The 12,390-nt window shown below is 40.8% G+C and overlaps 1 protein-coding gene across 1 annotated transcript; it reads left to right on the plus strand.

Annotated features, from left to right (window-relative positions):
• The first annotated feature begins 451 nt into the window (after positions 1–451).
• LOC124046032 (rab GDP dissociation inhibitor alpha) lies at positions 452–12,334 on the plus strand. Its single transcript, XM_046365975.1, has 11 exons — positions 452–742; positions 1,924–2,031; positions 2,272–2,371; positions 6,516–6,650; positions 6,796–6,994; positions 7,192–7,323; positions 7,534–7,633; positions 7,810–7,981; positions 8,209–8,353; positions 8,923–8,977; positions 9,100–12,334. The coding sequence occupies exons 1-11, from the start codon at positions 698–700 to the stop codon at positions 9,250–9,252; spliced, it is 1,344 nt and encodes a 447-aa protein (XP_046221931.1). The 5' UTR covers positions 452–697; the 3' UTR covers positions 9,253–12,334.
• The last annotated feature ends 56 nt before the right edge of the window (positions 12,335–12,390 follow it).

Raw genomic sequence — 12,390 nt, forward strand, 5'->3', positions numbered from 1 at the left:
CTATAGGGCTAAAATGAATGGCTTTTATATGCCACCCAAATCAGGTTGATGAACGATTTATAGGCTACACAAAGTAGCCAACACAATGCCTAAATAAGCAAGATGAATGTTATGTAACACTTCGCACAGCTGATGTTATACACAGGCTAAATACATAACTATTTTCATAGTCTATCTGAGCTTTTTCATAACAGCAGTGTTGGCGGAGGAATACCAGTGCATCCGCAATTGCTGCACTACATCAATGAAAAAAGGACTGAATGGGGAAATAAAAATTAAAAGTCTAATCAGTCAAAAGAAGATAATTGAAAAATGTTAAACCTCCGGGAACATCATAGCATATTTATGAATACGCAAGCCTTTAATAGCATAAGTATTTAATCTCGAGTGTAGTGTGAGGAGCAGACGCAAGGGATGTGCACTACTTTCCGACGCGAAGGTATCGTTGCTGTTCCACAGCGTTCCACGGTTAGGGCCATTTTTGGTAGTTCTCGCCGGTGACAGTGTGTGGACCAGATTCCACTTATCAATTAAAACTGTTTATAAATAAATAAATACAAACTTAAAACGGCATACACTTGCCCAAAAGAAACGGAGATAAATTGCGTTCGTTCTTCCACTGGGTTTCTTTTCCTGTCAATTTCCCTGAAATTTCACAAGGCAAAAGAGGGCGAGACAGGAGAGACGGTGATACAACATGGATGAGGAATATGACGTGATCGTTTTGGGAACCGGACTCACAGTAAGTGCTTCATATTAGGGCTTGGCTTGGTGATGTTGCATACTAAACTTAACATTTATGAAGTTTGCCTATGTTCCATTATTCATCCAATAATGCAATGGATCAGAGCAACTGCGTCCATGGCTGACTTTAAGGAAATGTGATGATAAATAGCCTATCTGCACAAAAGCTGATAAGATATCTTTCTATAATAAATAAAACGATATAGCTAGGCTATTTATTTGGATACATTTGTGTTGTCAATGCATTCTTCATTCGTTGTGCAGCATCTTTAGGCGTAACCCCTGTGTGATGGTGTAGTGGGCCTTCATTGAACAGTATTTGAGCAGGCCTGAGAACGGTTTTAATTAATAGAACCTCTCCGAAGAACTGTATAATGTGTCGCCTGTTATCGCACAATGTGTACCGACTTTACAATGACAAAGCCGACATCTTACGATGGATGTACAATGTCATATTTTTTATTTATTTTTGTTTAGACAAGTTAATTATATAGCCTGAGTGAATATGAACAATATAATATTCAGTACATATGAAAAGAGAGCACAAGTTTATTTTCTTTATTTACATTACAATGATTTGTTTTTATGAGTAGGATTATTACTATTATTCTTATGGATGAGACATCCGCTCACGTGTGCACACATCTTGTCCCTCCCTCCTCCCTCCTACACCCCTCCTTTATCTCACTACTTCCTCTCTGTCTCTCTCCCTCCACACATCTCACTACACACACACACACACACACACACACACACACACACACACACACACACACACACACACACACACACACACACACACACACACACACACACACACACACACACACACACACACACACATATTCTTTCTCACTCTTTCTATCTCTCTCTCTCACACACACACACACACACACACACACACACACACACACACACACACACACACACACACACACACACACACACACACACACACACACACACACACACACACACACACACACACACACACATATTCTTTCTCACTCTTTCTATCTCTCTCTCTCACACACACAAACACACACACAGATACATACACACACACACATATTCTTTCTCACTCTTTCTATCTCTCTCTCTCACACACAAACACACACACACACAATTGCTTTTCCAATATGAATGTTGATTCATATTTTTCTTTTCATTTTGTTTAAGGAATGCATCCTCTCAGGGATCATGTCTGTGAATGGAAAGAAAGTGCTGCACATGGACAGGAACCCCTACTATGGAGGTGAAAGCTCCTCCATCACCCCTCTGGAAGAGGTAAGGGCAGGGAACATTGTGGATCTAATGGTCATTACTTTGTGTGTTAATATCTATTCAAATATTCAATCATATTTCATGTATTCCAATGTTTCACTCAACCCTCCATTGTCTATGTCAAATAATTATTCTCTTTTACTTTACTTTTATTTCTGCCCCCAGGTTAATAGTTTGCAATTTGTTAGAAAAATAATAGTCTTCATTGATGTTTTCACTCAAGCATATATTTTCCTTCCATAGCTGTACAAGCGCTTTGAGCTGCCTGACAGCCCTCCAGAGTCTATGGGTCGTGGAAGAGACTGGAATGTGGACCTCATCCCCAAATTTCTAATGGCCAATGGTCAGTTGTGGGATTTGTTTTTAGTTTACACAAGAGAGAGAGAGATACCATTTAAACCATTAAATTCATGAATATTACCATTAGCAAAACCAACCAGTACACCAACAGCCTCAATCATGACTCCTGTTGCTCACTACAAGGCAGGGATCATTAAATAGATTCAGGCCCGGGGGCAATTTTTTTCTTCAGCGGATGGTTAGGGGGCTAGACTTTGGAACAGATTTCCAAAATTAAAGTCACATGGAGCTGATTTGATGGTGTTTTGAGAGTCTTTCATGTCCAACAATAATATAAACAAATTATATATATATACACAAAAGTTATATATACCAGTCAAAAGTTTGAGAACACCTACTCATTCAAGGGTTTTTCTTTATTTTTACTATTTTCTACATTGTAGAATAATATTGAAGACATCAAAACTATGAAATAACACTTATGGAATCACGTAGTAACCAAAAAGGTGTTAAACAAATCAAAATGTATTTTATATTTGAGATTCTTCAAATAGCCACCCTTTGCATTGATGACAGGTTTGCACACTCTTGGCATTCTCTCAACCAGCTTCACCTGGAATGCTTTTCCAACCGTCTTGAATGAGTTCCCACATATGCTGAGCACTTGTTGGATGCTTGTTGGATGCTTTTCCGGATGCATCAACTGATGCAGCACTCCATCACTCTCCTTCTTGGTCAAATAGCCCTTACACAGCCTGGAGGTGTGTTTTGGGTCATTGTCCTGTTGAAAAACAAATGATAGTCCCACTAAGCGCAAACCAGATGGGATGCATATCACTGCAGAATGCTGTGGTAGCCATGCTGGTTAAGTGTGTCTTCAATTCTAAATAAATCACTGACAGTGTCACCACCAAAGCATCACACATCCTCCTCCATGCTTCACGGTGGGAACCACACATGCAGAGATAATCTGTTCACCTACTCTGCGTCTCACAACGATACGATGGTTGGAACCGCCGGGAGGCTGGCATCTCGTCAGAATTCTTCTGTCCAGTGTCTGTGTTCTTTTGTCCATCTTAATCTTTTCTTTTTATTGGCCAGTCTGAGATATGACATTTACTTTGCAACTCTGCCTAGAAGGTCAGCATCCCGGAGTCGCATCTTCACTATTGACGTTGAGACTGGTGTTTTGTGGGTACTATTTAACAAAGCTGCCAGTTGAGGACTTGTGAGGCGTCTGTTTCTCAAACTAGATACTCTAATGTCCTCTTGCTCAGTTGTGCACAGGAGCCTCCCACTTCTCTTTCTATTCTGGTTAGAGCCAGTTTGTGTTGTTCTGTGAAGGGAGTAGTACACAGTGTTGTACAAGATCTTCAGTTTCTTGGCAATTTCTTGCATGGAATAGACTTCATTTCTCAGTACATGAATAGACTGACGAGTTTCAGAAGAAAGTACTTTGTTTCTGGTCAATTTGAGCCTGTAATCGAACCCACAAATGCTGATGCTCCAGATACTCAACTAGTCTAAATATGGCTAGTTTTATTACTTCTTTAAATCAGAAACAACAGTTTCCAGCTGTGCTATCATAATTGCAAAAGGGTTTTCTAATGATCAATTAACCTTTTAAAATGGTAAACTTGGATTAGCTAACACAACGTGCCATTGGAACACAGGAGTGATGGTTGCTGATAATGGGCCTTTGTATGCCTATGTAGATATTCCATTAAAAATCAGCCGTTACCAGCTACAATAGTAATTTACAACATTAACAATGTCTACACTGTATTTCTGATCAATTTGATGTTATTTTAATGGACAAAAAGTGTACTTTTCTTTCAAAAACAAGGACATTTCTAAACATTTCCCCAAACTTTTGAACGGTAGTGTATATACAGTGCCTTGTGAAAGTATTCGCCCCCCTTGAACTTTGCGACCTTTTACCACATTTCAGGCTTCAAACATAAAGATATAAAACTGTATTTTTTTGTGAAGAATCAACAACAAGTGGGACACAATCATGAAGTGGAACGACATTTATTGGACATTTCAAACTTCTTTAACAAATCAAAAACTGAAAAATTGGGCGTGCAAAATTATTCAGCCCCCTTAAGTTAATACTTTGTAGAGCCGCCTTTTGCTGCGATTACAGCTGTAAGTCGCTTGGGGTATGTCTCTATCAGTTTTGCACATCGAGAGACTGACATTTCTTCCCATTCCTCCTTGCAAAACAGCTCGAGCTCAGTGAGGTTGGATGGAGAGCATTTGTGAACAGCAGTTTTCAGTTCTTTCCACAGATTCTCGATTGGATTCAGGTCTGGACTTGGACTTGGCCATTCTAACACCTGGATATGTTTATTTTTGAACCATTCCATTGTGGATTTTGCTTTATGTTTTGGATCTTGTTGGAAGACAAATCTCCGTCCCAGTCTCAGGTCTTTTGCAGACTCCATCAGGGTTTCTTCCAGAATGGTCCTGTATTTGGCTCCATCCATCTTCCCATCACTTTTAACCATCTTCCCTGTCCCTGCTGAAGAAAAGCAGGCCCAAACCATGATGCTGCCACCACTATGTTTGACAGTGGGGATGGAGTTTTCAGGGTGATGAGCTGTGTTGCTTTAACGCCAAACATAACGTTTTGCATTGTTGCCAAAAAGTTCAATTTTGGTTTCATCTGACCAGAGCACCTTCTTCCACATGTTTGGTGTGTCTCCCAGGTGGCTTGTGGCAAACTTTAAACGACACTTTTTATCAATATTTTTAAGAAATGGCTTTCTTCTTCCACTCTTCCAAAAAGGCCAGATTTGTGCAATGTACGACTGATTGTTGTCCTATGGACAGAGTCTCCCACCTCAGCTGTAGATCTCTGCAGTTCATCCAGAGTGATCATGGGCCTCTTGGCTGCATCTCTGATCAGTCTTCTCCTTGTATGAGCTGAAAGTTTAGAGGGACGGCCAGGTCTTGGTAGATTTGCAGTGGCCTGATACTCATTCCATTTCAATATTATCGCTTGCACAGTGCTCCTTGGGATGTTTAAAGCTTGGGAAATCTTTTTGTATCCAAATCTGGCTTTAAACTTCTTCACAACAGTATCTCGGACCTGCCTGGTGTGTTCCTTGTTCTTCATGATGCTCTCTGCGCTTTTAACGGACCTCTGAGACTATCACAGTGCAGGTGCATTTATACGGAGACTTGATTACACACAGGTGGATTGTATTTATCATCATTAGTCATTTAGGTCAACATTGGATCATTCAGAGATCCTCACTGAACTTCTGGAGAGAGTTTGCTGCACTGAAAGTAAAGGGGCTGAATAATTTTGCACGCCCAATTTTTCAGTTTTTGATTTGTTAAAAAAGTTTGAAATATCCAATAAATGTTGTTCCACTTCATGATTGTGTCCCACTTGTTGTTGATTCTTCACAAAAAAATACAGTTTTATATCTTTATGTTGAAGCCTGAAATGTGGCAAAAGTCCGCAAAGTTCAAGGGGGCCGAATACTTTCGCAAGGCACTGTATATATGCACATTATATATATATATATATTTATTTTATTTTTTCTTCTCAGAAAACTTTGGGGCCAAATCAAAATCTAACGCCAGTTGGGGAACCCTGTTACAGGGTGACCAGACGTCCCCAATTTCTGGGGATAGTCCCCGATTTTGGTGTCCTCTCCCCAGCTAGAGCTGTGTCTGGAAATGTCCCAGATTAGCCCTCAGAATAACACAGCTCTGAAGTTATATTGAGGCTGATTTTTCAATAATCAAAAGGTGTATCCAATCAGGCATGCATGTGAAAAATGTTACCTGTCCCTGCAAAGGCTACCAAACTTGGATGATTCTAAAATTACTAGATAGGCTAAGATTAAGGAAACTGTTGAGGGATAATCAATTTCTGTGTTATAACTAATAAAACTATTTGAAAGGCCTATAGCGAAAAGTGATAGTCAAATATAGTTCCATACAAACCCCCAAATTGTTCTGCTTAGCCCCCCCCCCATTTCCAAATATGGTCACCTTAGCTACTAGCCTTACTCACCATACCCATATGCAGACCGTCACCACATCATAGGGATAAGACGGGAGATGTCAATCTTCATCTCCATCGTGCCTGTTGATGAAACACGGTGAAATCTTGGAGTAATTAAATGAAGACCACCCTTTCTTGTCTGTGAATCCAATAAAAACAGGTCAGCTTGTGAAGATGCTGCTATACACCGAGGTGACAAGATACCTGGACTTCAAAGTAGTGGAGGGTAGTTTTGTGTACAAGGGAGGAAAAATCTACAAAGTGCCCTCAACTGAGACTGAGGCACTAGCTTCAAGTAAGTTTCAATGTGCTATAGATTGTGATGTGTGTTCACTATATGTACTACAAAATATGTGATATTAGATTTGTGCTCTTTAATTAGTATTGTTCTGCTTTGTACAGTATAGTATATTATGTCTTTGTCTTCACTACTTGTCCAGATCTTATGGGTATGTTTGAGAAGAGAAGGTTCCGGAAATTCTTAGTGTTTGTGGCTAACTTTGACGAGAACGACCCTAAGACCTTCGAGGGCGTCGACCCCAAAGTCACCACCATGAAAGATGTGTACAAGAAGTTTGACCTGGGTCAGGATGTCATCGACTTCACTGGCCACGCCCTGGCCCTCTACAGGACAGACGAGTAAGAGTACTTAAATCTATTACTAATCACTAATCTCCTAATAAGATGAGGCACTATCATCCCTATCAGGAAGTAATCTGACATTCCAATTCAACATTTATGCATTGGAATTTCAGTTTACTTCTTGAATTTAAATGGAATTGACCCCAACCCTGACTCTTATTGATCATGTGGCTCTCTCTATCCCCCAACTCTAGCTACCTTGATGTGCCCTGTTTGGAGACCATCAACCGCATCAAGCTGTACAGTGAATCCCTGGCCCGATATGGGAAGAGCCCCTACCTGTACCCCCTCTATGGCCTTGGGGAGCTGCCTCAAGGATTCGCCAGGTCTGTGTGTAAAATGTGTAATCCCTAAATCCTTATGGCCTGTCTTTAGTTAGACAAAGCTCTCCATGTTGAATTCTGATCACTCTGTCACAGGATAAAATGATCAAACTGACTAAATTGTAAATGTAAAATGTCTTCAATAGTGTAGAGCATTTTTGCCATATTTGATAATATAGTATAAATCATAGTCTCTCTCTCATACATTTTTAGGTTAAGTGCAATTTATGGAGGAACCTACATGCTCAACAAACCAGTGGAGGAGATAGTAATGGAGGATGGCCATGTGGTGGGAGTGAAGTCTGAGGGAGAGGTAAAATCGCAATTGAATCCGTTTTATAAAATCACAATCTCTTGACTATATAGTAAAGTGGTCAAGACTGTTGATAATACACTGAGGGAAACATATACAATTGGTAGAAGAGGGAAAATACATTATGTGAATATATTCGATTGACATTGTCTTCTATATTGTCCCTCCCCTGTCAGGTGGCTCGGTGCAAACAGCTGATCTGTGACCCCAGCTACATCCAGGACCGAGTGCGTAAGGCAGGTCAGGTGATCAGGGTCATCTGTATCCTCAGCCACCCCATCAAGAACACCAACGACGCCAACTCCTGTCAGATCATCATCCCTCAGAACCAGGTCAACCGCAAGTCAGGTGAGGAGTGGACCAAGTACAGGTTTACTAAGATGGGATGTTTCTGACTTCCTTTTGTCATGATGTAGAGATTTTCTCTCTAACAGCAAGTTTACCTCACAGAGACGATAATAAACGCAGTTTTTGTAGAGGGGAAAAAGAGAGGAAAAGAGAGTTGGAGAGAGGAATGTCCAATTGTAAAATCTGAATTGAATACTCAATGTTCTAACGCGTGTTCTCTCCTCCAGACATCTACGTGTGTATGATCTCCTACGCCCACAACGTGGCGGCCCAGGGAAAGTACATCGCCATCGTCAGCACCACCGTGGAGACCAGTGAACCTGAGGCTGAGATAGAACCTGCTCTGGAGCTGCTGGAGCCCATTGACCAGAAGTACGTTTCTTCTCCCTCTTCTTCTACCCTTCTCCCTCTTCTTCTACCCTTCTCCCTCGCCTTCTACTCTTCTCCCTCTTCTTCTACTCTTCTCCCTCTTCTTCTACTCTTCTCCCTCTTCTACTCTTCTCCCTCTTCTTCTACTCTTCTCCCTATTCTTCTACTCTTCTCCCTATTCTTCTACTCTTCTCCCTCTTCTTCTACTCTTCTCCCTCTTCTTCTACTCTTCTCCCTCTTCTTCTACTCTTCTCCCTATTCTTCTACGGTTCTCCCTCTTCTTCTACGGTTCTCCCTCTTCTTCTACGGTTCTCCCTCTTCTTCTACGGTTCTCCCTCTTCTTCTATGGTTCTCTCTCTTCTTCTACCCTTCCCTCCTCTTCTTCTACCCTTCTCCCCTCTTCTTCTACTCTTCTCCCTCTTCTTCTACTCTTCTCCCTCTTTTCTGATTGTCTTGTATTGTCCAAAACTGTCTCAGCTCGTACAATGTGTGCTATCACAAATTAATGAAATGAATAGCAATAAGGACATTTTGGTGAAATAATAACTGATGTCTCCCCTCTTTATCTGCAGGTTTGTGTCCCTCAGTGACCTCTATGAGCCCACTGATGACGGTACTGAGAGCCAGGTGAGTCAAACACATCTAGATATACACTACCTTCTATATTTCTATATGACTATTTATGAGACATGTTTTAGGACAAGGCATTGGAGTGAAAGAAAACCTGTGGGATTTTGTGTCTCATTCAGATATTCGCCTCGTCAGCCTACGACGCCACCACTCACTTCGAGACCACCTGCAACGACATCAAGGACATCTACAAGCGTATGACAGGCAGCGACTTTGACTTTGAGAACATGAAGCGCAAACAGAATGATGTGTTTGGGGAGGATGAGCAATGAGGAGGGAGGAGCATCAGGGAAAGGGAGAGGCGGAGAGAGGAGTGAGAAGGGGTTTTTAAATAGAAAAGAGGCCATATCATAGAGGGTAGGACGGTACAAAGATAGGGCTAGGGTACTGTAGGGGTAGTGTATTAAGCTGGGTACTGTATTTGGGAGATAGTGGGGGAGTCGGAATAAGTGAAGGTTCTAGGTAATGGGTGGTGATGGATCTAGGGAGTTCTAGGAGGTTCTAGGTTCTGTGTGTGTGGTTCTGACTCCTTTTGCTCATGTCCCTCCCTTTCCTGAGGTCTCCGTACTCAAACACATTTGAAACACTCACACACATCGTTCCAAGACTCACATTCCCTATATCTATCACTGAAATGCAGGGTTGATATGGTCTTTCATTCCATTTTTGATTATCTATAAACTACATGTCTAAAATATTATCATTAGAGGTAGACTGATTCATTGTTGTGGCAATTTCAAAGTATTTTTCTCATATCAAGGTCAATGACATTGCAAGAATGTCTGAATTCTGATGTAAAATGAATGAATGACTAACTGTAGAAATTTGAAGTGGAAACTGTTTTTGAAAAGACAGTTTGGTCATAAATAGTGATTTGCCTCTGCTCTGGATGTCACCTCTAATCGACATGCATGCATATTTTACACATAGTAGGATTGTACATAGAACATGATGACACAGCAGCGTTCTGAAGGCTGGGCCATTCTCACACTGATCATTCCATCCTGTCAACCCTGCTTTCACTCTCGTCTAACTTATTGGTCTGTTGCCCATCTTACTTATTTACATAGATTGCTCCTTTTTCAGCAAATATCTCTCTCGGTCAGACAAAATGTTTAAAAATGAAAAGTTATTGATATATCAATGGGCTGTTCTGTCAAACTGATAGTGCTCACTTTGCAGTGCTGTTGTGTTCCCTGCGCTAGCAGACAAGCTAACCGGTGGCTAACTGTTCTGTTGTCCCTAAAACCACGTTTTCTTTCTCTTGTCTGTTGTGTGATGTCCAAGGTACAGTTTTGAACGGTTTACGTTTGTATTTACACCATTATGAGTTTTATTTCGTAATCTTTGGTGCACATTTTCACTTGCTGAAGTTATGAAGTTTACTGAATTTGACACGGAAACATGGACGGATACTCCGAAGTGGACTTTGAGGTCAAACACTGAAAAAAGGTCAATTGTGGTGCAGAAAAGCGAGAGAGATTTAACTGTGAGGGTCTGTCTGGAGGTTAGGCATGTTGGTGAGGTTTTATGAGTAAGTATGGAAGAGTTTGTCTCATGGAATGAGAGCGTTTTAATCAAAAAAGGGAGGTCCGATCAGAGCACGACACGTTGAGATGCGAGGATGGTGATAAGAACCAATGTAGCTCGGGAATGTCGCAGACTTGAGATCAGGAAAGTGTCACTTTTGTGTTAAAGACGGCAGACTGAACTCTCGGCTTGTCGTGAAAGGAAGGACCAGATCATGTAATGATCAAACTAACCCTTGTTGTGTATGTCACACAGAGCGACTAATTCCCTTTGAACTCCTGCCAGGCAACCTTACAGTGGCTAGTGGAGGGAAAAACTGACACTCCCAAAATGTAAAACACTTAACAGGATGCAGTATTACAAAACGTCCTGAGGCCATGGTATAAAGTGCCTCCCCAGAGTATGAACCAATATGCTTTTACTTGGTTTTAGCCTTAATTTGGGGTCTTATTCAATATGTTCGGGTTCTCTAAAAATGCGATCATTTCATTCTATTTAAAAAACAATGTAATCTGCCGATTATTCCTGTCCTCCGAGCGATAATTGATGTCAGTTGATTGACTTGATGCAGCAAATGTCCTGTGTATTTCATGACTGCTAACTGTGCACATTGTATTTCCACTAACTACTACCCACACATTATTACATATAGATAGAATCTTTAGAATTCCAGTCCATCTATTCACATGGTATAATAACTCCAGTGGTCCTGTGGACTTGTCTGTGCTCCTACGTCAGTCTCCCCCCTTTCTAGCTTCCCTTAACCGCCATTCTGTCTGATCCTTTGGAGTTAGCGGTGTTTTTCTTCATCTATGTTTCCATATGTGTGACATTGTTTTGAGGTGTGGATCAGCGGCGTGGTTACTTATTTTCAGTACAGTACATATCAAATGGTGGGCGGCAAACCTTACCCTTCAAACATGATGCCAGTAACACGGTGGAAGCTAGTGTGAACGATTGCCTCTCCCTTCCTGTCGTCCCTCCATAACTATATCTCTAAACGACGCAGTTATCACAAGTTCGGGGTGGCTTTATGTGTCTTATTATTATTATAATGGTCTTTATTTATTCATTTCATTTCACTTATTCAACGTGTTCTTGTGGTGGAAGGTTGAAGTGAAACGCTGACTCTGCTTCTCTGCTATTCATTTGTTATATTATCATAACGGAACTGATCTGAGAGGGATGCATACATGCAGATGTCAATGTTTTTGCTTTGTTGTCGTTTACTGTGTCATGTTTCACCTGATTTAGTGGTTATTATTAGTGTTACGTGGGTTACGCATTATTAACAGGTATAACAGGTTGGGATGGATAACGGTAGGACGATAGCAACAGTCTCTGGCCCTCGATCATCGGGTCCATTTCACGCTTTTAACCTTTCAGAGACATGTCTGAAGACTGTGCACAGTTTACACGTTGTGTGAATTTCATTCTGGAATCATGTTATCTTGGTGATTACTGGAATAGTGTTAAGTTTTCTCTGCAAGCTTATCTAGTTATATTTGAACCCTTTTCCCCTTCCTCACCACCAGATGTTGTCTTCTCTTTTTTTCTCTTTTTTTAAACAAACGCCTACAATGTGGTTGTACTGTATTAATTTAAGAGTTTTTGCCTTTGACAAATGTTATATCGATGATATCCCTTGACATTGACGAAAACATCGGTCAGTCTGAGTAGCAGACAACTCACAGTCCTTTGTTTGATCACTAGTATGTGAACAATGCCTAATAATGTATTGTGTAACAAACAAATAAAATGAAACTATGAACGAAATGATAGAAAAAAATAATAAAAGCACATGGCAAAACCTGAAAAGTCAAATCCAAAGTGTCTGTGTTTCAACAGAAGTAAATGATTTTGTGTAAAACTTAATCCGA

The sequence above is a fragment of the Oncorhynchus gorbuscha genome, linkage group LG10 (genome assembly GCF_021184085.1).
Source record: "Oncorhynchus gorbuscha isolate QuinsamMale2020 ecotype Even-year linkage group LG10, OgorEven_v1.0, whole genome shotgun sequence".
NCBI classification, from domain to species: domain Eukaryota; kingdom Metazoa; phylum Chordata; class Actinopteri; order Salmoniformes; family Salmonidae; genus Oncorhynchus; species Oncorhynchus gorbuscha.